Raw genomic sequence first — 27,510 nt, forward strand, 5'->3', positions numbered from 1 at the left:
TCAGCAAATAATGACAGTTTAACTTCTTCCTTTCCTATCTTTATTCCTTTTATTTCTTGTCTAATTGCTATGGCTAATGTTTCTAGAATTATATTGAACAGGAGTGGTGATAGTGGACATCCTTATCTTGTTCCTGATTTTAGCATGAAGGTTTTTAGTTTTTGACCATTTAGAATGATATTGGCTGTTGGATTTTCATAGATAGCCTTTATCAGGTTGAGATAAAGACCATATTTTCCAGCAGCTGGGCATGGTGGCGCATGCCTGTAATCCTAGCACTTGGAAGGCTAAGACAGGAGAACTGCTGTGAGTTCGAGACCAGCCTGGGCTACATAGTGAGTTCCAGGTCAGTCTCAAGTACATAGTGAGACCCTGTCTCAAAAAAGCAACAACAAAAAAAAAAACATATTTTCCAGTTTTCTGTAGGGTTTTTATCATGAGTGGGTGTTGAATTTTGTTGAATGCTTTTCCTTCATCTAATGAGATGATCATGTGGTTTTTGTCATTCATTCTGTTAATATAGTGTATTACATTTACTGATTTATATATGTTGAACTATCCTTGCATCCCTGGGATAAATCCGACTTGGTCAGGGTATATGATCTTCTTGATGATCTTCTGTATTCTGTTTGCCAATATGTTATTGAGGATTTTTGTGTCTATGTTCATTAGGGAAATTGGCCTGTAGTTCTCTTTTTTGGTTGGGTCTTTCCCTGGTTTTGGAATCAAAGTAACACCTTCTTCCAGAAAAGAATTTGAAAGTATTGCTTCCCTTTCAATTTCAATGAAAAGTTTAAAGAGTAGTAGCAATAGTTCTCCAAATATATGGTAGAACTTAGCAATGAAGCATCAGGGCCTGGGCTGTTCTTTGTTAGTGATGTTTTAAATACATTTATAATTTCTCTGAATGTAATTGGAGAGTTTGGACTTTTTATATCTTCTTTGTCCAACTTTGGAAGTTCATATGTGTCTAGGAATCTGTCTACTTCTTCTATATTTTCCATTTTATTAGAATATAGGTTTTTGAAGTAGGTATTGATCCACTGGATTTCTGGTGTATCTGTTGTGACTTTGCCTTTTCCATTCCTACTTGCATGAATTTAAACCTTTTCTTTCCTTTTTTTTTCAGCTTTAATTGAATTTATTGGTACATTTTAGGGATACAGTACAGTTACATTCATTGTTGGGATCTTGTACCTCTACATGACAAGTCTTGATTCTCATTTTTTCCCCTTACCTCTGCCCTCCCTCACCCCCTCCTCCCCTCCCCTACTACAAACACTTTATTATCATCTTTTCATTCTCTCACATTTTTTCCCCTTTTTACTCTTCCCCTACCCATCCCACCTTCCCTACACCTTTAGCTCCTTTGTTCCCATTTCTAAATGTCAGTAGTCTTATTAGAATCTTATGCATTGTTGCAGATTATTCACACCAGGGAAACTATTCGGTATTTACATATGTGTGACTTATTTATTTCACTTAGGAGTATATCTTCAATATGTATCCATTTTCCTATGAATGAATCTATTTTCTCGTTCTTTATGGCTGAGTAATATTCCATTTTATAGAAAAACCACATCTTCTTTATCCAGTTTCCAATGGATGGGCAAATGGGCTGTTTCCAAGATTTAGCTATTACAAACTGTGCCGCTATAAACATGGGTGCACATACTTCTCATTGGTATAGGAAAAGACTTTATGAACAAATCCTCAGTAGCACAGGAACTAGCAGATAGAATCAACAACTGGGATCTCATCTTACTAAAAAGCTTCTGTACTTCAAAAGTAACCATCAGCAGAACTAAGAGACAATCTACAATGTGGGAAATTTTTACCAACTGTTCCTCAGACAAAGGACTATTATCAAGGATATATAAAGAACTCGATACAATCAGTCCCCCCAAATATAAAGACCCGATTCAAAAATGGGCATCCAAAATGAACAGACATTTCTCAGACAAAGAAGTAAAAGCAGCAAGAAAATATTTGAAAAAATGTTCCACATCACTGGTCATTTGAGAGATGCAGATGAAAACAACACTGAGATTCCACCTCACCCCACAAAGAATGGCTCCTATCAAGAAATCACACAATAACAAATGTTGGCGGGGTTGTGGGGAGAAAGGAACCCTTCTCCATTGTTGGTGGGAGTGCAGACTGGTGCAACCACTATGGAAATCAATATTTAGATACCTCAAAGAGCTTGGACTGGAGGTCCCATTTGACCCAGCCATCCCTCTGCTGGGTATCTTTCTTTCCTTTTTTTGATAAGGTTGGCTAAAGGTTTTTCCATTTTATTTATTCTTTTGAAATACCAACTCTTGGATTCATTGATTTTTTTTATCATTCTCTTAGTCTCCATTGCATTAATTTCTGCTCTGATTTTTATAAACCTCAAAGAGCTTGGACTGGAGGTCCCATTTGACCCAGCCATCCCTCTGCTGGGTATCTTTCTTTCCTTTTTTTGATAAGGTTGGCTAAAGGTTTTTCCATTTTATTTATTCTTTTGAAATACCAACTCTTGGATTCATTGATTTTTTTTATCATTCTCTTAGTCTCCATTGCATTAATTTCTGCTCTGATTTTTATAATTTCCTCCCTTCTATGAGCTTTTGGGTTGTCTTGCTCTGCTTTTTCTAGAAGCTTATGGTTAAGCATTTGGTTGTTTATTTGAGCTTGCTGTTTTCCTATTGTGTCCCATAGATTCCTGTATGTTGTATTGGCATTATCATTTAATTGTAGAAACTGTCTAATTTCTTCTTTAATTTCCTCTGTGACCCAATGGTTGTTCAGCAGGGTGTTATTTAATTTCCACATGTTTGTGAAGTTCTTGCGGTTTCTTAGGCTATTGATATCCAGTTTAATTGCACTGTGGTCTGATAATGTACAGGGGATAACTTCAATTCCTTTGCATTTACTTAAGCATGTTCTATGAGCTAGCATGTGGTCTATTTTGGAGAATGACCCATATGCACCCAAAAAGAATGTATATTCTGATAACAGCACAGTTTGTAATAGCTAAAACTTGGAAACAGCCTAAATGTGATGTTATTTTCCTTTTGTTGGTTCTTTTACTTTTTTATTTTTCCTTCTCTCCCTTTAATTTCTTGCCTTTCCTGGTATATTTGCTCTGTTGACCCTTATGGACTTGTGGTCTTCATTTTCTTTTCCAGGATATTATATAGAAGTGTTTGGAGTGCCAGTGTGGTGTTCATGAAATTTCTTGGGTGTTCTTTGTTGTGGAAGTATCTTATTTCTCCATCAGTTTTGAAAGATAGTTTTACAGGCTACATTAGTCTATGTTGGAGATTGTTCTCTTTTAGGACTTGAAATGCTTCACTCCAGGCTCTTCTTGACTTGAGGGTTTGTGTGGAAAAGTCTGCTGTGATTCTGATGGGCTTTCTTTTGCATGTGATTTATTTCTTTTCTCTAACTGCTTGTAGAATTTTGTTCTTCTGTTTGGGTTTCTGGGATCTTGATTATTATATGTCTAGGTGTAGTTTTTTGTGATCATGGCTAGTTGGAGTCCTATATGCCTCACTTATCTGTATGCCAAGTTCTTCCCCTTTGTTTGTAAAGTTTTCTGTTATAAATTCTGTGAATAGTTTTTTATGTCATTTGTACTTTCTCCTGCTACTTCATGATTCCTATCAGTCTTTTATCGTTCTTCTTTGCATCATCTAATAGCTGTTGAATTGATTTCTAATGGTCCCCTACTGTTTTTAAGAGATCTCTCTTTTCAGGGTCACTGATCACAATCCTATCATCTATATCTGCAATTCTATCTTCACATTTGCTCATCCTGCTGTGAATACTTTATATAGAGTTTTTTTTTTTATTGAGTTTATTGGTACATTTAGGGATACAGTACAGTTACATTCATTGTTGGGATCATGTACCTTTACATGGCAAGTCTTGATTCTCATTTTTTTCCCCTTACCTCTGCCCTCCCTTCACCCCCTAGAGTTTTTAATCTCCTGGATATCTGAATCTGTTTCATGGATTCCGTTTCTTTCCTATGTTGGACATTCAAGGTTTCCATTTTTTTTCCTATGCTGGGCATTCATGGTTTCCATCATGGTTCTGAGTTCATTTATTTTTTTATCTATTTCTGTTCTAGAGTCTCTAATCATGTCTTTCATTCTTCTCACCATCTCTGGTTATCTGGGAAATTATTTCTGTTTTGAATTTTTCTAGAGCCTCATTTATCTGTTTTCTTACTTCCTGTGCTATTGGTTCAGGGTGTCCCAATGGTTGACTGTCAGACTTTTCTACCTTATTTCTCCCAGAGTTAATCTTTGGTGGGGTGGAGTCTGTGTTTATGCCTTGTTTAAATGCCTTCTCATTTCTATTTTTGTTGTTGGTACTGTTCTTGGTTTAATTTCTGGGTTAATACTTCAATCCTCCAGATATAGCTTGTCTTTAGGTTTTGAGTCTCTAATGTCTCTGAGACAAGCCCATTTTCATTATACCATGGAGGACAACTGATTAGATCAATCACAACACCTTAGCCCAAGTGATACAATCAGCAACACAATAGCATCAAGCACAGCTTAGAAAATGGCATTTTGTGGTAGTTATTAATCTATCACCTTTAACCATGTGAATGATACCAAAATCGAAGACCAGCCCAAAATGTTTTTCAGGATGGGGATTTAGAAGGAGTTGGGGAGGAAGGGATAGATAGGATAGAGAAAGGTTAGAATTGAGGTCAGAGGACACAGGAAGATCACACAAACTCTAGAAAGAGAAAAGGAGAAGACAGAACAAAATATTCCCAAGAACAGAACAAACTAACAGCAATAGGGATTGCTAGAGACTGTAATCACTTTCTTTTAAAACTAATGGCAATTGAGAGAAGGAAAAAGGGAAGAAAGGGGGAAAAAAGAAAATAAATTGATTTAGGATAATAATAGGAATGAAAAGGGAAAGTAATGGAGATCAAGGTGGGAAAGTGAAAGTGAGAGAGATAGAAAAGAAGGTAAGAAAAAGAAGATTAAAGAAGAAAAATTTGAGAAAAGAAAAAGATACAAAGTATTTTTAAATAATTCAAGATAAGTGAAAATATTACTTTGAAAATAAAAAATACAAATAGAAATAGAGGATTACCTTCAGGGTATGCCTCTGTTGACACAATAGACAGTGTGGGCAGGAGTGGGCAGGTCTAAGCTAATTAGTCTCAGCGAGCCAGGAGCTGTACCCTGAGGTTTAGGCTGATTTTTGGCTGCAAGGCCCAAGTTGAGATCTCTGTCCTGCTGCTGGGTTGAACTCTGCAAGTTTCTACTACCAGTTCCAGTGGTCTTTCCCCAGAAGTTAGAACAGGTTCCGATGTGAGGTGCTGGTCCCTCTGACTTACTAGCTAAGGTGGTGCAGTGTGCCTTTACTGCAGATTTTTTTTTCACTTTTCCAGTAGGCTTCAATTTTTATCTAGGAGCCTCAGAGAGGCCTTCTTTCTCTTGTTCCCTGGTGGAGGGAGGGCACAAACACGAACACTACTGTATTGGTGGCTGGGCTCCTCTGTGCACCCTGTCAAAGGGGCAGGCCAGAGGTGCTATGTAGCTTGTTAAACTTTTTTGTCTTACTGATTTTTTGAAACTATACTCCCAAATAGGAATAGTATTATGAAGTGTAAAAGGTGGGTCATAGCATGGTATGATCAAGTGCACCTTGTTCCTGTTCTCTACCATTTGAGTTGTTATCTAATTCCTCTGCTTCCAAATTCAGCTGTAAAATATTCACGTTATTGAGTGCTAGATACACTATTAAAATGCAGAGACCTCAAGGAAAGACAACCAGGGCTGCATCTAGGATGCTATAGATTTGGAGACAAATTCACTTCCACATCCAACCACATTTACCAAAATAAGGATAAAGCTAACCTTGAAAGGAAAATATATTTTAAGAAAAGATCAAATTCAGTCTTGAAAGAGAAAAATGCTAGGTGAGCAAGAAACAATTCCACCTCCCTTTTATTTGGTAATGAAGTTGAATAGGAAGGTGATCTTCTAAATCATTTGTGACTCTTTAAGCCACCTAAAGCACCTTAAGGTAGGAGCCAGATAAGAGTTCCAATGCTGAATGTCTTAGGGGTGGTTAGGGCCAGCCAGGAAATTAGTAAAACATGATAGCCATAATAATGAAGAAATCTTCTAATACCTAATGCTGATGCATTGTTTCTAAATTTACAAAACATTTTCTGGGATGATGTATTTAAAATTTTATACATTTACATTTCAAGATTTGAAACTTAAAATTTACAAATATACCCTGAGAGGGCAGGAATTCTGGTTGCACTTTACCAGTGAGGCTTAGAGAGGTAAGGAGCCTGCCTAAGTTCCTAAATTCCAGAACTGTGAGACCCAGAAGCATCTGGAAGAACCCTCAATCCAGGTATCTTTCTTCCATACCTGAGACTGAACTTGTTCTAGAATGTTTCCAAATGTCAAGATCAAAGTCAAAGTTTTGATGTAATTGGTCTTCCTCTCTGACAGGAAGAGAGTGGAAGGGATGCAGTACCTTCCAACATGGGACCAGGAGATGTCCAAAAGGCCCATAGCCCACACCAGCAGGGAAGCCACTTGGTGGAGGAGCCACTCACCTTTCTCCACTGCACATCCATATGTAGACACAGCACCTGGAGGCCAAAGTGGAGATGGTGTGGGTAAGGTGTTCAGTCTATACCATAAGATGCAGCAGAGCCCAGTGCCCTTTAACACCAGTTGTGCTTCAGAAAAGCAATTGCTTGATGCATAAACACCTGAAAACACCCCAAAGCTGTGCCCCTCTCTTATCTGATGACCTCTAAAAGGCTTTGATTTAGGAAATTGAGAGCAAGCACTGGTGCCAATCTGGTCACTTTGGTGCCAGATGAGAAGATGGGTTTGACCTTTCTGAGAGGCCTCCTCGGGTTAATAGTCTGAGGTTAGAGTTTGTAATAACCTAACATTTGGACACCATACCTTAAAATGAACCAAGAGAATTGCTTGTGGAGGTTCTCATTGTTATGGCACATGGGCTGCACAACATTCCACTTCCTCTCTTCTGAGAAGCCAAGGAAAAGAAAACTAAGGAAGATAGCTTGAGAAGAACTGCAGAGTGTCCCCTCAGAAAAGGTTGCTGTCAAGATCAAGGGGGAGCCATGTTTCCAATTCAACTTACCCATTGTGTAAACAATGACTCATGGGGTCTATATGGGAAGAGTTTTCAAGAAGTAATTTTTTCAGTTGTCCCTTCAACACTGCCTAATGATGACCAAAGGGACCTTGACTACTGAAACGAGAAAAAAAGAAAAAATCCCACTCAAAGAGGTGCCTCCCAACTATCCTCCTTTGCACTGCAGCAGAGTTGCTCTTCTCACATAGAGTCACTTCTTAAGGACATTCCATGACTCTCTTTCCCAGAGGATAAAGTCCAAAGTCATATAAACCTTTCGGGACTCATTATTTTTGCACTCTCAGTCAGGATCCTGCCCAAATCCCATGCCCTGTGCTCTTTTGTTGTCCTTCAGCTGTGTTTTTCATCCCCTACCTGGAGAAAATACTAGCTCATTTTTTCAGTCACACTTGAATGTCACTACTGGATCCCCTCATACAGGTAGAATGAATCATACTGTCCTCAGTGCCTTCAAACACATCTTTCATCACTCTTGTTTATCTCTTCTACCCGAGTTACAGGTTCTTCACCTCAGTCCCCACGATGGGCTCTGTGTGTAATTCATCTTGAGTGAACCAGACCTGAGTTGGAGTCTGATGGAACCAGCCTAGACCAAATATTTGGGTTGGAAGATGGCTTTTCAGCTTCCAGGCCTGTTTTTTAGAGTCCTGTCTTTCTTTCACTCACAAAGGGACCTTCTCTTTGTCCCAAACTAAAATAGCTCTCATGTCTCCTTTTAATTCTATTTGCTAAATCATTCTTATTCACCTTACCTCTCTTACACTATCTACTTACAGCCTAATAGTGATCAAAGTCTGCAGCCAAAGCTTAAATTAGAATCTGTGTTTAAGTGCATGGTGTCTGTGCACCCCCTGAAAATGTATGCCAAATCATTTACTCATTTCTCTAGGGGAGGGGCCCAATTTTGCATTATATTCCTGGAGGCGACTACATCCCAGTAACCAAACTCCACTGAGCTAAGACACGAAGCTTTAGAGGACAATGTGAAGAGCCCTCATGGTTGTTTGCTGGTCTCTGGAACCATATCACTCACTGCACCAGTTTCTGCAGCATAAGAATGTTGATGTGCTCAGAGGCTTACTGTGCCCTGAGAACAAAAATGAGCATCCCCCCCCAAAAAAAAAATCAGCCCCAGATACAGGGAGGATGATCCTCTGTCTGGCCACCTCTAGCTATGAAAGTTGCTTCTTATTAGGCCTAAGGTGGAAGAGAGAAAGTCATCCTCAGCCCTCCCTGGCAGCATCTCCAAGTCATCCTTGGTGCACTGAATACACTTAATCCCTCTCCCTTATTTCAGCTTTTCAGAAGTAGGAAAACTACTATTGAACCTTTTTATGAAATTCCCTAGGTTTCCTGTGACATTTCTTAGACGTCATCCAGGAAATTCTCCATAAAATACCTGCCTCTCTGAGAATGCATCTGCCCAGGTGTGCTCTTGTCAGTAGGCTATACCTCTGTCCCGCAGATTATTAGCATTTGAGTTACTAGCAGGAGCCCTGGCTCACCATAGTTCACATGGAGCCCAGTGTCTCCCAATGTCCCTGGACATTTATGTCCTAAAGGATGGCAGCAATTCCACTTATTTTTCAGTCTCAGAGGATGCAGTAACAATTTTATCCTCTTTTGTATTTTTAGAAAACATAAAAATACACATGTTGGAGGGGCGAGTGCCCACACTCCACATTTCTGAGGGAAATGAGTTTTACCTAGGAATGTGGCATTGGCCTGCACAGGTCTCAGCACTGCTCCCTTGGCCGTGCCATCAGTGGTTTGTATTTTTGGCTGCTTCTTCCCAGCCAGCTTTTAAAATGGGTTATAGGGCCAGGGCTGTGTAGCTCAGTGGTGCCATGCCTGCCTGGCCAGCACAAGTTCAATCTCCAGTATTGGGGGGAAAATGGATTGTAAATTCCTTGAGGGCACAGCTTCCATCTTAACCTATCTCCATCCTCAGAGCTACCCAGGTGGGAAATGCTCCTATCACATCATCACCGCCATTTCTACCTCCTAAATGCCCAAGTCCCTGATCTTACCTCCACTGCCACCACCTAAGTTCTACTCCTTTCCTCTGTCCCATACCTCTCATGAGAAGTGGAAGCTGTATTCTCTTTTGCATTTAGTTTGCACCAAGATTAGCTCCCTCTGTTAAATCAGAATCCCATTGTGGGCAGGCCGAGTGTTGTCTTGGAACAACCCCTAGAGCTTTGCCTGAACAGAGCAATCCTCCATCAAGATCTGTTCACTGAACGAACGAATGTAAAACATAAAGAGGAGTTCTCTCCACTTTGGAGCACCTGCCTAGGAGACTAAATGGAATGTCCTTCTCTCCTGATTGAAAACTCCACCCTGACCAGTGAGCCATGGGGCTGGTTTTAATGAATGACATGAGGGCTGGACCTGACTCAGCACTTCCCAGACCAAGTTCTAGTTGTCAGTCTTCCCTCAGCATAGACACCCCTTCCCAACAAGTCAGCACCTTGACTCTTCCTGCTTGGTGCCCTACTAACAAAGCTCCTTGCTGCTCTTGCTTCCCTTTCTGGCAAAAGAATTGCTCAGAGCTTGCCTTTTTTTTTTTACAACTTTTTCCCCTTTGACCCATTGAACTACTGGTGATCCCAGGCCTGTTTCTGTGGCCTAGAGAGGACTAACACTGCCCCCGTTCCCCGTTATAGGGCATTGTACTGCACCCACACTGTCTTACAGGATGACAGAAGCCAGGTGTGGTAGTGCACGCCTGTAATCTCAGCACTCAGGAGGCTGAGGCAGGAGGATCGCTGTGAGTTCGAGATCCGCCTGGGTTACATAGTGAGTTCCAGGTCAGTCTCAACTATATAGTGAGACCCAGTCTCAAAAACCAAAAAAAAAAAGAAAGAAAAAGGATAACAGAAAATGAGACCCTTGGATACCTGTCTCCCCTGGAGGGTTATTAGAAGCTTTACTTGGATTATATTTCAAACTCTAGAGCTTGTAGGAGGAAATAATACTAAATATTACTGAAATACTATAGTAATACTACCATCAGTGATGTCATAATACTAAAGCACTAAGTCATACTATAGTTGAAGAAAAAAAGTATTAAAGGAAAATGAGTAGTAAGGTTTGTGGGACTGGTACTAATTTTAAACATTAATAATGTTTCTTCCTGTTCTTGGATGCTTTCTGTTTTTCATACAATACTTTCATGTAGTTCATACACATATTCAATTACAATTTTGAAAATAATATTTTAAATTGATTTTGTAGCAAGGACATAACATGGATTTTGAAGCTATAGTGTTAAGATGATAAAAAGACGCAAACCTTTCTAATGTATCTGCATCAATATTGTATTTGAATCCAAGTGTTACGGTCATGATTCTTGGTTACAAGTGACAGAAACTAAGCCTAAAGCAGCTTATATAAAATGGGGACATTTGCTCAGAGTAACAGGAAAGAGTGGAGTACACAGACTCTGGGAGGGGTGTAGCTCTCAAGGGGAGCAGAACCAGGGGTGAGGCCACAGCTCTTTTCTTTACATCAGGCTGTCTATGAATGTCAGATTCGTCCTCTTACCTCACATGGGCTTTCTCCGGATGGATGAGAGGCCACAAACACTTTGAGTTTTAATGTGAGATGAATTCCTCCCCTGAATAAGACATAATAGTAACCGTTTTCTCCCTCCATGCCTTCTTCCCTTCCTTCCTCTCTCAGTATCCTGAAGAGGCATCTCATTAAAGTGGTCTTGGACCGTTTTGGCCAGAGGTGTGGGACCCTGTGGTTGGCCCAGCTTGAACTAAACTCATCTTCTCCAGCACCTTCAGAATCTCAGGTGTAAATGCCACTCCCATGGGTTGGGAGACGGAGGGTAAATGGCTGGATAGTTTTAAACAAGAGAACACAGGCCAGACATTCAGTACCATAGGGTGAGGCCTGTACACGCACTGTAGGACATCTCCGAACCTGGAACTCTTGGTTAGCACACAACTGGACATTTGACTGAGGGCGCACAGCAGGTTGTGGCTGGTGTGACCCTAGGCAAGCTGACTGGTAGCAAAAGCCCATTTTCCAAGTAGTTATTATTCATCTTTTCTATCCGCTGCCAATTCAAATGACTTTCATTATGCCATATTATCTTATTTTTTATTTTACTCATTTATTCAGCGTACCCTTGTTGAGTGCCTATTGTGTATCTGACAACCTCCTTCATGTAAAAGATGCAAAAATGAGAAGAACAGGCCCAGCCATAAATAGGCTCCAGTCTAGTGGGAAAGGCAGCCGTGTAAACCTAGAATTTCCCCTGGGTGTGACAAGAGCTATGATCTGGTGTGAATTCATTGTCTGGTAGGAGATGTAGACTCGGGATGAATATAAACCTATCTCTTAAGCCATAATTCTCTTGCCACCTCTTTCCTGTGCTTCCTCTCCTTCAACCTCAGTCTGGCTCCTGATCCAGTGGCATTCACGTGCACAGTACGTCATAGTTTGCCCATCTCTCCACTCGCGTCCTCTTTAAACCTTAGAAACATCAACCTAGTGAAATATGTGCATTGGTTTTCTTGTTTTATACTAAATAAGCGGTGGTTCCAGCACTTTGAAATTACTTGTCATGACCCCAGCCAGTATGTGAGGCCACTGACCTTCAAACCCACGTGTTAGGCTTCTGCGCTGATCCGAGCCAGTATGCTGCCCCTGCCTTCCACTGGACCCAGGATACCCTCCAGAAAAAGGGACCTAGTCCTTGTCTGTCCCCAGCAATATGCTGAGGGACTCAGACCTGTGTTCCTCAGCTACCTGGCCTATCTATCTGTATGCCTTCTTGGTCAGTGTGCCGCTGGTCAGTGACACCTATAGGCGTCCTTCATGTTAATGTGAAGAGGAGGAAGTCAGCACTGGCTGCAGAAAAGCCATAAATGAGCAGATGAGGGATTCAGTCTATATCAGGGTGTCTAGGACTTTCTGGTGCACATGAATTACCTGTATGTTTTTCAGTGCAGAGTCTGATTAAGGTAAGACCCAAATTTTCTGTTTCTAATAAGCTGTCCTCAGATGCTAAAATTCCCAGTCTGAAGACCACACTCTGAGAAGCAAAAATCTAGATTGAAGATGCTGATAACATCTTTGCCAGTCTTGGAGAACACAGCGACTTTTTCTTTTCTTTCTTTTTTTTTTTTACTTAAAAAGCTAAGGGGGAAAAAATGTGACTTTGAGAAAAACATTATTTTAAAAACATGTTTATAGAAGGAACCGAGAAATGAAAATTAAGAGGTCTTTTGAACTTACAAATGTCACATAGCCCACTTATACTTGTTTCCCCAGATCTGAGTTGAAAGTAGCAAATGTCACCTCCAGTTAATTAATCCACATGATATTATTTGGAACAAAAACATTATGGAAAAGCAAATCATAATCTGTATTACTTTTTCTTGTATTTTCTCTTTGTAGGAGATGTCAGTGAAAAAAAGGATCCAGAATGATTACTAACCTATGACTCCCAACAGTATGACAGGTATCTAATATTTTTTCTTAATTTTCTTCATGTCTCCATTTTTGTACCACCTAAAGTATAAGGTTCATAAAGAGTAAGCTGAGTCTAAGAAGCAGTTACTTACTTCCAAATCAACAAGTATTGTTAGTCCCTATGAATATATCCCTACAGAGTATCCTTCATCTTCTTCAAAAATTATGAGATATATCACCACTGGAGAAGCGATAAAGAGGAAATGATAATTCAGCAAAAGGATAATTTTTAGCCATCCTAAGATCACTCATGCACACTGAATAGTCTCACTCTTTTATAGTCTTTCAGATCCTTGTAGTAAATGGCTCCCCGTCCTTAGTGACTGACCATGGAGTTTACCCAAATTGGACAGTACAATCAGAATGGAACATGAACAGGTCACCAACGGCACATATGAGCTATAAAACTCTTAACCAGGGTCAAAGGAGAGATAGAATGACTTTGGAAGAATGTAAATTTGCAGTCAGACATGAAGATATAGCCTGTAATTCCAGCACTTGGGAAACTTAAGAGAGGAGGATCCCAAGTTTAGGACCAATCGTGGGCTATATGGCAAGTTCAAGGCCAGCCTGGAATCCATGGTGATATGCTGTCTCAAAAACAAAAAAAAGAAATATAAGGTTGCAGTTGCACAAATTCTTAGTACAGCACTTTGAGCAGGGGTTGCATGCTGCAAGGCCCTAGGGATCAAGCAGATAGCACTGATGAATAAAATGTTTGAGAGTGTGGATAAAAACAAACTGGAGAACTCAGTTTCCCTCTGAAAAGAAGGCTTCCTCTCCTCTAGCCAGTCACTAACAGACAGGAGCCATCTGTGTTATGGGCTTTTAATTTTTAGGAGAAGTTACAAATCCAGATTTTTAAATGAAATACCTCAATTTTTAAATGTTCACAGTTAATTTGGATGAAGAAAATGTGGTATTCATACACAATAAAGTACTACTTTGCCATAAAGAACCAAAAGCTTGAGTCATCTGTAGGAAAACGGATGCTTCTTGAGACCATAATGCTAAATGAAATAAATGAAATACACAAGTTGAGGAAAAATAGGTAATAGGAAGTAGGAAAATAGATTTTGTTCAAATAGTAAGGAGACCAAGAGATGAAAAGAGGGAGCAAGGAGGGGAGGGAAAAGAGATGTAACAAAAAATTGAGATGTGTTGTGTACATGGCTCCCCACAAGGACTGTAATCTTTACATAATGCAAATGTACTAACAAAAATTTAAAACTGGGAAAAAATATCATAAATATCTTGAGCCAGTCTAATTATGTTTGTGGACTGGACTTAACCCAGCTGTCAGTTTTTTACACCTGCTGTACATCTGCCAGTCTAGCACCAAGCCCAGGACTATCCTTTTGGTTACCATGGCAGTATAGGAGATACCTATGAACCCCTGCCTGTCGTAGATGCACCCTGCCTTTTGACAATATATTCACTCTCTGGGATGAGCCAAACATGCAGGACAGTTTCTCTAAAAGCCCATTCTCTAGTAGACTTGAAAAAAGTAAAAGCAAGCCAGATTTGTCACTCTGCCTTCTGAAAATTTGGAAGACTCGCAATAACCGTAAACAGTAATTCTCCCAGCATCGTTGCCCTACCTTTTAACCCACCTACACCTGAGCTCCTGATGTACCAAACAGACACAGTACCTTGGATAACCAGAATGACCCAAATCTGTAAGACATGAGGACCTCAGAATCACTTCTCATCTTTTCATTTTATTGCATGTTAGCAAATACCAAAACCTACCCACTCCTAGTTTTATTCCATTAACAACATCAACCCTTCCCCACTTAAATCTTCTATGTCATAATGCTGCTCAGTCAGTGGAAAATTGATGCAGCTCTACTGGCCGTAGTCTCCATGTTTATGCTGATTTTGAATGGAAATCCCTCTCAGAAAGAGTGATGGCTTAAATTTGGAGATACACATATATGTCAGCAAGTAGAGATACCGCAAATCCCAGGGAAAGTGTCCCCGCTCTTAGAAAAGGCCAGGGTGAGATCAGATGCTACATAAGGGTGGCTCTATACAGGTACTCTGTGATAACTGGTCCACTGGAGAATGCTTCCAGAACATAACCTCCTGAGACATACAGAAATGGAAAACTCTGGTATAAAAAAAGGTAATACAATGATGTTTGCTTGCTGAGGAGAGTGGTTCTAAGTACAGTACAGTAATGACCAGCCATCCTGGAGGGCCCTTCAGATCAGTGGTTAGCAATTTTTATTGATTGTGGAGGACCAGTGAATACCTATTTCTGACTTCATAACCTATAAATTGTCTGTTACACCTATTGAGTTCTTCTGTTGCTACTTTAAAAAGCCATAGGCTGCATGTGAACAAATGGGCTTGGCTTTGTTTTGGTAAAATTTTATTTACAAAACAGGCAGCAGGTAAGCATTGGTTGTGGCCTGTAGTTCACAGGCACTTGTTCTAAAGGACTGGATGTCCCTGGAGGTTCCTGCTAGCTCCAGGCCATCCCAATATTGAGCGGAACCCCCAAAACTGAATCAGCTCAAGGCTGAATTAGGTTCACTTCTGGACAATTGTAAGCTACGCCAGCTTTGTAACCCACCTTGTGGAGACAGTTGCTTTTCTTCCTGGCTAAACTGGAATGCCAGCTGCCCAATAGGAACTCTTTATAGGAATTTTTACTTTCAGCATATGTTTCATAGTGTAGAAATTAATCCTAGTCCCATGTTCAGAAGAAAGTTACTCCATACGCATTTATGCCAAATGTATGTTAAAGGGTTCAGAGGAGAAAATCATGACTTTCATTACCCTTCTTTGTATGTGATATAAAGCAGTGTTCCTTTCCTTCTCATTCACTGTGGGCTCTGGCTACGTGTTTATTTTAAGAAACCTAAAGAGAGTCCACAATAAAGTGGTAAGCCATTGGAACCAAATGCTTGTTCTAGGAGCACACTTTTAAAGCCAGATATGCATGGTTCTTGTTTGAAAAGTATAATAGGTACCATTACCATGGTGTAATACAAGAGATCGATTAGCCATAAGAAAAGAAAAATATCTTTTAAATGAGCAAGAGTTAAGAACATCGAATCTGTTTTCCTAAAAACAAGCAAACCAACATTTTCAGATAAGGGAGGTACCATTTTCATAGCTCTCTTGGCTACAGTACTTATTTAATTTATGTATTTTTATTTATTCAAATGGAAAACTTTATTTTCTAGGATTATTTAGTATCACCTACAATGGAATCAGGTTTGGCTAAAATTCACTGCTTTACCCCATCTGATTTGAAATTGGGACTGTATGAAATTATTCATTGAGAAATACTGATTTTTAAAGCAGACAGTAAGAAAATAACTATGATATTTTAGTAGTGTGGAATTAAGCACCACTTCCTAGGTAATCTAATGGGAAATCTGCTGACATTTACAACGGTATAATGAGCTGTATTTGGTATAGGACCGTGATTCACAGCACAAGGGAATTTATTCTAAGATATGAATACCTAAAAATTTTAATATCAAAGTTAGAGACTTTTGATTCTATTTGAAAAGGAAAATTAAGAGCTCCTAGTCCATTAACAATGGCCAAAGAGGCAGAAGCAAAGATCTGTTGTATTTACATGGAACCTAGCTTTATAAAATTCAAAAATATGGTATAAAGTCAGTAAAGTATTTGATGTGTTCATTGAAACTAGGCTCCCAGTAATCTAAAGCCACACTATCAGGACCCCTTCAATGTAAATAATATACTCCTTATTCAGTGATCTAGCTTGCATTTCTCCCTCATGACTTGCTGTTCATTTAACTTTGCTATGGACTATTTTTCCTTTCTCTTTATCAGGGCATTATCATTATGTGAACCAGGCAGGGATGTTTGCAGGGATGCTCAGAGATTTCAGCTATTGCCTCAGTATTTTCTCACTGTTATCTTTGCATTGTTTTGTATTTGTTGCTTTGTTAGGGAGTCATTTGTTAAGCAAAATTAAAAATGGCATAGGTTTATTTACATTTTTATTACTTTTGAGCTTGAGTGATTTGTACATGTTCACTGGCCACTCTGATCTCATCTGGAACTTGCTGTTCATATTTATTTTCCATTTGCCCTTTATGATCTTCATCTATTTTTAATTATTTATAGAAATGTTGATGTGTTGACAATATTAGCCAAGGAAGTCACTTAAGCTTTCTAAATTTCCTCTTCTTTATAAATTAAGTGGGAAAACAACACTAATCTGTCTCTCTGTACACTTTCAAAATCATATACTTTCTATATCAAAAATGAATAAGTATAAATCGCATTTTCATAAAGTGAGGCATATGTACACCGTGGTTGAGAACAAAGACAAAGGGAAGCCTGCAGCAGTATATTTTACGCTTTGAGACTATCCCACTGAACACGTTTTTCAGAGTCAAAATGCTGAAGCTGGGAAAACTCAGTATTTTACCATAAAGCTCATGTGCTTTTCCAAGATGGGTCTGGAAGTGTTCCTCAGGCTTTTCAGCTGTTCCTGAACAGCTATTTCATTCCTTTAGAAAGATGACCACGGTGGTACATGTATCCTAAATCTCCTCCATTTGTCACTTTTCTGTCACTGGGACAAGATACCTGACACCACAATTTATTTTTGTGTGTTTATTTTTTGTTTCTTTTGGGGGGGGCGGCTACTGGGGATCGAACTTCGGTCCTTGCGCTTGTGAGGCAGGCAGGTGGTGGAACCACTGAGCTAAATCTCCAGCCACAATTTAAAGGAGAAGTTTATTTTGGCTCATGGTTTGTGGAGGTTCAGTCCATGGTTGGTTATCTCTAAGACAGAAGGGACAGACAGGAAGGTGTGGTGGAGAAAAAGTGCTCACCACATGGCAGCTCAAAAGCACACAGAGAGTGATAGGTCAAACACCCTTCCCGATCACACCCCCAGTCACCCACCTCCAACTGGCCCCACCTCCTAACAGCATATTAAGCTACTGAACTCTCCAATGGATGAATGCACTGATGATTATAATATCCCCATGATCCAGTCACCTTCCAAACACAGGAAACTTTTGGGGGACATTGTAGATCTAAAGCATGACAATAACTAATGTTAACAATGTACACATTGTTCATGTTGTTCATTAGCAGTAAACACTCTCGCATAAAAGAATTTCATTCATTGTTATTTAGTAATCCATTATACAGGGATATTGTCCCTGCTTGCTAGATCATTAACATAATATTATAACTAATACATGATGGATATGTATTTGTTAAAAATTATATGACGGTTTTGTAATGAACTGCCTCGTACATGATTTTGCTCCTCTCTGATTATTTCTTCAGAATAAATTCTAAGCACAACGAAGTTTTGGATCAAAGAAACTGAACATCTTTTTAAAAACTTTTTCCTTTGCTAGCTTTGTGTAGAGGCACACACTGCTATCCCAGAACTCTGAGAGACTGAAGGAGGATGGTCACAAGTTTGAGCCCAGCCTGGGCAACTTTGTGACATAGCAAGAATCTGTCTCAAAAAAAAAAAAAAATGTTTTTTAAGTATTGGGGATGCGGCTCAGTGCAAGGACGTTGGGTTCCATTTCCAGTTCTACAAAAATTTTATTTTTCTTTTGCAAATTATAAACAGATTTATTGGACCAAGTAGGCACCCATCAGCAATGCAGCCTTTATTTATAATATTCCCTCCAACGTGAGAGATTTTTAGTAATTATTCCATTTGTTTTTGAGGAGGCAATTTATTAGGTAAGAGTTGCTTTTCAGATTTTCACGTTTTTCTTACTGAGAGTTTCACGATACACACATACATACGTGCATGTGTGCACACACATGCCAGTTGGCTATAAAAAAACTTCATTTTTGGTAACTTACCTGTTTAACCTTCCTGTTGTGTTTGTCTCCTGGTTTCTGTATTAAGGAAATAATTGATTGTCTATCATAAATGTCACAAATGTTTCCCAATTTATTATATGTCTTTCCCATTTGTTGTTGGCAATATTTAACCTTTTTATGTGAAATAATATAGTGAATTTCCAGCTATACTTTATCCAGTGTCTTCAAACATTAACATTTTGTCACATTTGGTTTCCTTTCTATCTCTATCTAATTTCAAATTCGAACCATTTACAGATAAGTTCTAAACATGACGCTTTAGCATTTAGGGACATACAGAAGCTTCTAGACAATATATAGTGAATTCTGTTGGGTATCATTTTACCAACTCTTATTGTCAAGCTTGGAAATATCTCGTAAGTATGAAGGAACTGAATGCAAGGGCGTCTTTGGATGACTTTGTATTTCTGTTTCTATATGTAGGGTTTTATTTTTTGTTAGACACAAGAACTGTCTCAACCACACCCTCACAATACGTTTTGCTCACCAGCCACACGCCTGAAATAACCTACCCTGGCAATAGAGGGAGAGGAGAGAAAACCTAGGGGAAGTGCTGTCCTTCTGTCCTGCCTCTCAACAGCAGCCGAGCCCCTGGTCGTTGGCCCGGTCACCCTTTCAAAGGAAGGGACAGCAGAAACCAAGGAGGGCTGGGAGTATGAAGTGCCAGCTTGACACTGCTTTCTCTCGCGGGGCTCCAGCGCAGGGAGGCTTTAGACTGATTTATACACTCCTGCACAGTTACTCTGCAAGGCATCTGGAGGTTTATTTCACTTTCTCCTGAATTCCTGTTTCCCGTGTTGTGACCAAAAATAAAATGTGGCCTTGGGTTTTATAGAGCCAACTCTACACATTACAAACATTGCCACAAATAGTTTTGCAGAAAGAAAAATACTGACTTGCCCAACCAGCTAGCCCCACTGTTTCTTGAGCCAATTACAAAAAGAACTTTCATTTTACTGCCCAGGTATTTAACTACATGATGCAGCAGAGGCGTTTTGGCTTCCTCTTCTGCATCCTATCACTTCTTAATGAAATTGAGATCTCACTGCAGGTAGACCTGAAAGGAAACATCAGTCTTCCCCTTAAATTCCTGGAGGGCAGAAGGGAGACTTCCACACACATCCCAGGGAATGTCTCTAATTCATCATCGGACATCTCGCCCACAGGCCAGCTCCTCCGAGTAACTGCTGAAGCCACATTCTCCTTTCCCTCTCCTCCGGAGGCTCAGAATCTGGTGTCCCTACAGCACAGCTGCTTCCCCTCCCGCCCCATAGAGAAACCTTCTTAAGTCTACCTGTTCATTTCCTCTGAGAAGTGGGGCCCCCTTGCTCCACCTCCACCATTTGCATCTGCTCTTAAAGCCCCACTGGGAAAAATAAACAGCTCTTTCTTGATAACTCATCTTGGTAAACAAGCGGGGGGGGCATAAATGTTGATTGTTTTACATTTTTTTTCCTGCTGCACACAAATGGTTAGAAGCAGTGAAAATCCCCCATGGGATCCACCCAGTCTAGGAGAAAAGGAGACCAGCACCTCAGCTCGAAGTGTTCTCCAATTTCCACCATAACAAGGGGAAAATCAAGAAGCCACAAAACAGAGAATTTCAGTGCAACTACCACATCAGCTTTTATTCAAAACAAAAACAAATGGTTCATTTTCCTCAGTAAACAAAAGGAACAAAAATCCTTCATACGCTATGAGAACACCCAGCTTTGCCATGGAGTCTACCAGAGAGGATCAGCCCCTCTAATACTCTTTGTCCTTCTCTGTCACTTCCCTTCTTTGTCTTCCTCGTCTTCTGCTGGAGGAAAAACCTACTGTAGAAAAATGGGTGCCAGTGTTGAGCTTCTTCTCCGACCCCATCATGAGCCCCACCCACCGTCCCTGCATCCTACCCCACCACCCTCTTTCTATCATCACTGCCCCTTCTCTGCGTTTGCCACCCACACCCTGACTGCCCTACTGTGTCCATCCCCATATTGATAAACTCAGCCTGCAAGCCTGCTGTATCGAGAACGGCCTACCCCATCTTTACTTGACTTCTTCCAACACTCACAAACAACGACTGTATCAAACAGGGTTCTGGAATGTCAAAATGTGTCTTCCTCTCTGTGATCCCAGCCTCTGTCAAAGACCAGAGCAGCTGCACCTATGTAGATGTAAGGTCTCTCAAAAAAATTGAAAATAAGTTTCCCAACAAGAATTTAGCTCATAATGAATTTATGGTGTTATTTTTTTCAACGCGCCAAGAGTTATTTTTATATGCCACTACCACCACCTGCCATCATCCCCAGCTGAAAAATTACAGGCTCCTCTTTTATCGATCTTTGCTTGTCTTTCAAGTCTTGGATATGGTGACATTCTCACTCTGGAATTCATGCTGTAAAAAGGAAGCCAGTGTGGGCTCCAACTCCGTAAGCCTGCAGAGTGCAGATGGCCTTCTTGTCCCAGTGCTAGAGCTGAATCAGGAGTCATTTTCTCTAAACCTCACAGTTAACACGTTGGCGGGTGAAGGCCAACACAGTGAAGTCACTTACCAAAGGTCACCACAGTAAACTTTTAAGTTTTTGAACCATCGATTCCCAAATCTTAGGAAACTGTGAGTTAAATGACTTCAGATATTGGTTATGGGGGGTTTTTGTTGTTGTTTGGATTTGACTTTTTTGCCCCAACTGAAATTCTTAATCTGTACCATGCTACTATGCAGACTGAGGCACACGCGTTAAGTGGTCGTCCTTCAACTTCCTGAAGCAGACCCGTCTCATTTTTAGATCTAACCTTGCCCTGCTCCAATTTGGCTACACATTAGAATTACCCTGGAAGATTTTTAAAGTCGATGTCCACTGCACCCCAGACCAGCTAAAGTCAGAAACTGTAGGTGTTTCCTGAGACTCAAGATTCTTTTAAAACTCCCCAGGTAAATTCTCAAGTATGACCCAGTCTGAGAACCGCGATTTAAACACGGTGGTTCTCAACTCTGGCTGCACCTGGCAAATGATTCAAAAGCACCAAAGCCTCTGCCCATCCCCAGAGATTCCAGGTCCAAAGTCCAAGAGGCAGCCTCTGGCATTCTTGGGTTTTTAACTCCTCATGTGATTATCATGTGCATCCAGTGCTATGGACAGAACTCAAATTTGGTGATAGATATCAGAATTGCTGGGCAATGTATTTGAAACACAAAAAGCAACCTTCACATAATAGCAGGGGCAGGCCTGTGTGTGCCTAAATAACTTTCCAGGTGATTCTGATACACACAGAGTTTGAGAATTGATCTAGAGTGGCCCTTATATATATATATATTTAGCACATGTTTCAGAAAATGTGAGTTTAAGCCCAGATCTGAGTATCTACAAAATGCATCTAAACTCTCACTCCATGATTGCGGTCTGGGATGGCCAAGGATCTCAAACTGAAGTGTAACTACTAAAGATACTCTCCTTTCATTGATTATGTGGATTGTATGTTACTTTCACCCTGGAGTGACAACCCCACATATATATTTAGCACATGTTTCAGAAAATGTGAGTTTAAGCCCAGATCTGAGTATCTACAAAATGCATCTAAACTCTCACTCCATGATTGCGGTCTGGGATGGCCAAGGATCTCAAACTGAAGTGTAACTACTAAAGATACTCTCCTTTCATTGATTATGTGGATTGTATGTTACTTTCACCCTGGAGTGACAACCCCACTGTGCCTGAAACCAGCCATTTACCCAGTGGAGTTCAGCACCTTCCCTTATCTAAATGGCCCATCAGAGTAGTACCCTCTTCAATTCAAAGGATCAAAAAAAGCCCTCAGGAAAGGAACTAAAAGGGCAGCCTGGCTCAAGGAAGAAATGGAGCAGTCAAGAGGAAATGGAGCTTAGAATGCATGTGATTCTGTGCTGCTTCTTCTGTTTTTGTTTTTTGGTACTGGGGATTGAACCCAGGACCTTCCCACTGAGCTACATACCAGCCCATTGTATTTTGAGCCTGGGTCTCACTAAGTCACTAAATTGCCCAGGCTAGTCTCAAATTTGCAGTGTCACTGCCTCAGCCTCCTAGAATGCTGGGATCCCAGGCGTGTACCACCACATCTGGTAATTCCATGCTTCTTTAGTGAGTTGTTTTTAGTGTTGTAGTTCTTTCAGTTGTGGAGGAATTTTTAATTTTTAAATAAACAGCTTCTGTTACTTAATGAAGCCCTCTGGTTCATAGTACCTTCAGGGTTATTGTTCTCTGCCTGGACTGCACATCGCTTTGGGGAGCTCATTTACTCCCCGTTTGGGGAGCTTTTAAAAGCCTCCATGCTGAGCCAGGCATGGTAGCATAGAGCTGTAATCCCAGCACTCTGGGAGGGTAAAGCAGGCGGATCACAAATTTGAAAGTTTGAACTCAGCCTGAGCAGTTTAGTGAGACTCTGTCCCCAAAGGGCTGCGGATGCAGCTCAGTACAAAGGCCCTGGGTTCAATGCTCAGTGTCACACACACACACAAATCCTCATGCAGAAAATGGTGAGCTTTTCTCAGAGGATAACTGTGAGATTGTAAGAGTTCTATAAATCTCTTAACACCAAGTCCGAAGCATGGGCATAGCCTAGGCTAGCCTTGATAAGATAGTACTATTGCATGGCAGGTTCTCGCCAACTGTTAATTCAGTTGTTGGGAAATGGTCAGTGGAATTTACCTTTCAACGATGGAGAAAACAGATGTACTAGGGTATTTGCACTTTTAAGAAGGTTGTTTTGCAGGGAAGCTTTGCTTAACTCCTTCCCATAATTCGCATTTTCTCTTCATGACACATTCAAAAGTAGCAGCCTGGTTAGGACTTTCTACAGGGATATTCTATACAGTGAAAGGCCTTTCTTTTTCTAAAAGAGAGAAACAAGAAGTATCTTTATTGTTTTATGAAAAGATATTTTTAAAAATCAAGATATTTTAATGCAATAGTAAGTTAAACAAAACACTTGGAGCAAACAATTTATGCAAAAGGAAGTAATTTTTAATGCAACTTTTTCCTTCCTGCAATGCCTCATAAATTAAGCATCTTAAAATGTGTGTGGGCATTGTTATTGCTCCATTTTTTAACAGGCATTAGTCCCTACGGCAGGCAAAGCAAAGGTACCATCCAGTGTTTTGCTGGCTGCTCAGCACTCCCCAGCATGTAAGACTTAGCATGACGTGCTCTCGTCATGTGTGAAATTACAGCAGAAAACAGGAGAGAATGCACATCTCTCTGTTGCCCATAATAAAAAAGAGGCTTAAGAAAAATCACTGATTTCTCATAATTCAATTTTATTTGTCCAGTGTCAAATTGTGGTTCCTAATACTTTTCTGCTGACTTCCTCTTCCACTTACAACTCCCTTGAGCCCTGTGCTTTTAAACATTTTTATCTGCCAAACTGCATTTATGAAACAATAGAATTCATTAACCTATTTTTAGTAAGCAAAGACATATTTAGTTACTAATCTGATACTTTTGATGTATGTACAAGATGAAATGAACCAAAACTATTCTGACACTACATAGATAAATAGAATAATTTCTTGATCTTTTTCAAAGCCAGAAAGAATAAGATTTTTTATGAAAATGGTATAGGCTTCCTCTTTTTTTTTTTTTTTTGTACCGGGAATTGAACTGCAGATCTTGGAACTTGTGAGGCAGGCAGTGGAACCACTGAGCTAAATCCCCAGTCCTAGGCTTCTTTGCAATATAGTATCATTTCCCCTGGGCTTTTCAAATTTTTAAAATTTCTCATATTTTCCCCCCAATACTGCTTTTGTCTTCTTTAAGAGCCATTTGAATGGGAAATTCTGAATATACTTGTACCCAATTTTTTAATTCTAAATAGGAATTATACTCCTGTATCATTTAACTAAATAGAACTATACATGAAACCATCAGAATACAAATTACTTTGGCATTACTTCTAATCAAAGTCTTTCAGTGTTATTATAAAATCAAAGATTGTCTATGTAAATGAATATAAAATACCCTATCATACCCAGTAGTACATAATGAAAATAATCATACTCAGTAGTACATAATGAAAATATTCATGAGAATTTCAATCACTTGATACCATGCTCAAAATTAGTTCAAGAAATTATTGACATACATCAAAACATAAATTCCTTGAGTTTTTCAACAGAAAATTCTAATTAAACTTTACACTTTCTGAGCAAGTAAGAAATTGGCTATTGGTCATATAAACGTGACTAAAGAATAGTCCTTACCTTCTAGAAGCTCACACTCAAGAAATCTCGATCTGGGAACACAACACTACATACTTTTTAACATCTGAGAAGACTTGTAGAAGTTTAGAAGTGGAAAGAATGTTACAGACCAGTCCTAAAATTTCAGATGGAAAAGTTAAGCTGACCAATTTAAAGTAACATGAATATGGCCACACAACAGCACACCACACAGAGGCTTTTGTTGTTGTCGTAGGTCGGACTTCACACTTCTTAAATGTCCATTGACACTAACCAGGCTTGTAAAATACTTCATGATAGAAAATTATTTGGAATCATACAGCATATATTGGCAAAATAATGTTCTCGGTTACAATACCAGAAAGAAAATACCCTCAAATCTCGGTGACTTCATACATTAGAATTTTATTTATAAGTCATAATACCTGTGCCATGTGTTCTTAGTTGGCACGTGTCAGAATCATTTGGGGACCCAGGTTTCTTCCTTCTTAACATCCCAATGCGTGTTGTGGATTTTAGAACTTTCTCTCTTCAACAGAAGGGGAAAAAAAATGAGAAAACACATAAGAGGCTTTTTGTAGACCAGCCTAATTCTGTCATTCATTCTGTTGGCTAGATCTTGATCATGTGACCATATCTCACTACTAGGGAAGATGAGAAATTCAGTCCAGTGTTCCATTAAGTACAGAATGAACAGATTTTGGTTATGAACCTATATTACAAAGAGGTATACAAATGCATGCTAAGACAATGGGAGTATGTGAGTTCGGGAGGTGCTTGTCTTTATAGTAAAGTGATCTTTATTTAAAAATGTGTATTTCCATTATCTGACCCTCCCCTAAGCAGTTTCCACTCAGTGGCCTATTTTTCCCACCTTTAGAAAAGAACTACAACTAGTAACTAGAGTCACTTCTAGAATTAGCATGATGTCATGAGTGAACATGGATTTGGGAGTTTGTGTTCAAATCCACCATTTGCTACTTTCTCACTTAGTGACTTTAAGCAAGATGCTTAAACTCTCAGCATCTCAATTTCCTGATTGTAAAGTGAGGACAGAAAGCATCCTAGACTTGTGGTGAGAGCATATTTAAATCACTCAGTAAATATTTATTGAGTGCCTTGTACATGTCAAGTCCTAGAGTTCACTCCTGGGGCAGTGTAGAGATTGGACAGACCCTGGGTCACTGAGCTGTGTACAGTTGTTTCCACCAGTGGAAGCTCAGTAAATATCAGTGCTTCTGCTTCCCCTGAATTTGGATGGCATTTTGTCCCTGTCACCTTCTCATTGCTGGGACAAAATACCTGTCACCCATAACTTTGAAAAGATTTACCTTGGCTCGCATTATCCGTATGTGGTCAGCCAGCTCCAAGGCAGAAATGTATGGTGGAAGTGTCTGCTGGAGAAAAGTTGCTCATGTTCTGGAAGCCGAGAAGCAGAGAGAAAAGGGAGGATCCAGGGAGGGAGATGCACCCTTCCAGGTCACACTCCGTGTGACCTTTCTCTGCCAACCAGGCCCTGTGCCCTACTGGCGCATTCTCTGTCAATAAGGAGAGCACCTCCAAGATCCAATCAACTTCCAAAAGCACTCCCTCTGAGAACACGAGTGTTCTGGGGGAGATTCCAGATCCAGCTCACAACAGTATCTTTTTTCTTTCCTTTTCATCCCTGTACAGCTGGACTGTGAAGATAAGTTTATCCCTAGAAGTTCTACCTAGAATAAACCAATAAAGAGTGATGTACTTGTAAGATGCACAGGTCAAATGGGAAGTGTGTTAGTTGTTCTTTTCACTTGCATAGGTTTAAAACATAGTAATTTGAGCTGCAAACAAATATTTGTTCAGTCTCAGAGAAACATCAGAGGAGAGAGCTCTCCTCAAGGTTAGTGCCCTGCACATTGCCAATCTTGCTTTACAAACCAGAGGAGGAGGCCTTTAGAGGTGGTGAGAGCTCCAGTGACCCCTCCTGCTTCCTGTTGGGTCAGGAAGAGCGTGCAAGGCTCTCAAGAGAAAGAAGAAACAATATGCTCCATCTGTCTGCTGTTTGATGCCCCCTCCCAGAAGGCCTCACCTTTACTCTTCTGAGCTCCTTCTTGTCCTTTAGTTCTTGTTTTATTGTTTCCTGTGATTTCTAAACAGGAAAGAGGACTTTTTATACTTTTTTATTTGATAGTCTTCCTTTGTTTTACACTCTTCAATGTTTCCATGAAGTTCTGTTTTCTCTCTATTCCTTTTTATCTTTTTATTTTAAATGCAGAATAGAATTGACTGGAAGTAAATAATGAGGGTACTGTGCCATCAAACCAGGAAAGTGTACACCATCTTGACTCTGGTTCACTCTACACTTGTGACTTTTTTATGTCCCAAACTCCTTAAAGCAACAGAGCCAGTAAGGGCCCATGAAGAGTCCATTGTGCCTCTAATTCTCCAGCCATGACCTTGGGTGACTTGCTTTTTCTTAGTATTCAGTTTCTTCATCTGTGAAATGGAACTGACTGTTACTTATCTCAGTGTTAGTGCGAGAATCAAAAGGAATAATGGAATGTGCTTAGCACGTGTGTGGAACAATGTGAGCCTCCAATAACAAATGATAGATGCCAGTATCATAATCTCCCACCACAAGCTCTGCGCAGGTCAAATGCATCTCCCCTGCCAGCAAAGCTTAAGAGAACAAATGCAGCTGTCTCGTTATCTTGCTTCAAACACAGTAGAGGATAAGTTTATTACCCAGTTGCCATCAGCTTTCATGAACAACCCACTTTACAGTAAAAAAAAAAAAAAAAAAAAAA

At 40.0% G+C, this 27,510-nt stretch overlaps 1 protein-coding gene across 6 annotated transcripts in view; it reads left to right on the top strand.

Moving 5' to 3' along the window:
* Positions 1-27,510, top strand: part of Thrb (thyroid hormone receptor beta) — a 327,980-nt gene that overhangs the window by 213,736 nt on the left and 86,734 nt on the right. For 4 of the 6 annotated variants that reach the window (XM_010640157.2, XM_010640156.2, XM_010640160.2 and 1 more), the window contains one exon: positions 12,595-12,658. The exons of the other annotated variants lie outside the window; for them this stretch is intronic. In XM_010640157.2, coding sequence (XP_010638459.1) covers positions 12,637-12,658 — 22 coding nt within the window. In that variant the 5' untranslated portion in view covers positions 12,595-12,636. The remainder of the gene's footprint in view (positions 1-12,594; positions 12,659-27,510) is intronic. 6 annotated transcript variants of the gene reach the window in all.

The sequence above is a fragment of the Fukomys damarensis genome, unplaced genomic scaffold (assembly GCF_012274545.1).
Source record: "Fukomys damarensis isolate Sample0158 unplaced genomic scaffold, DMR_v1.0_HiC HiC_scaffold_28, whole genome shotgun sequence".
In the NCBI taxonomy this organism is placed as follows: Eukaryota; Metazoa; Chordata; class Mammalia; order Rodentia; family Bathyergidae; genus Fukomys; species Fukomys damarensis.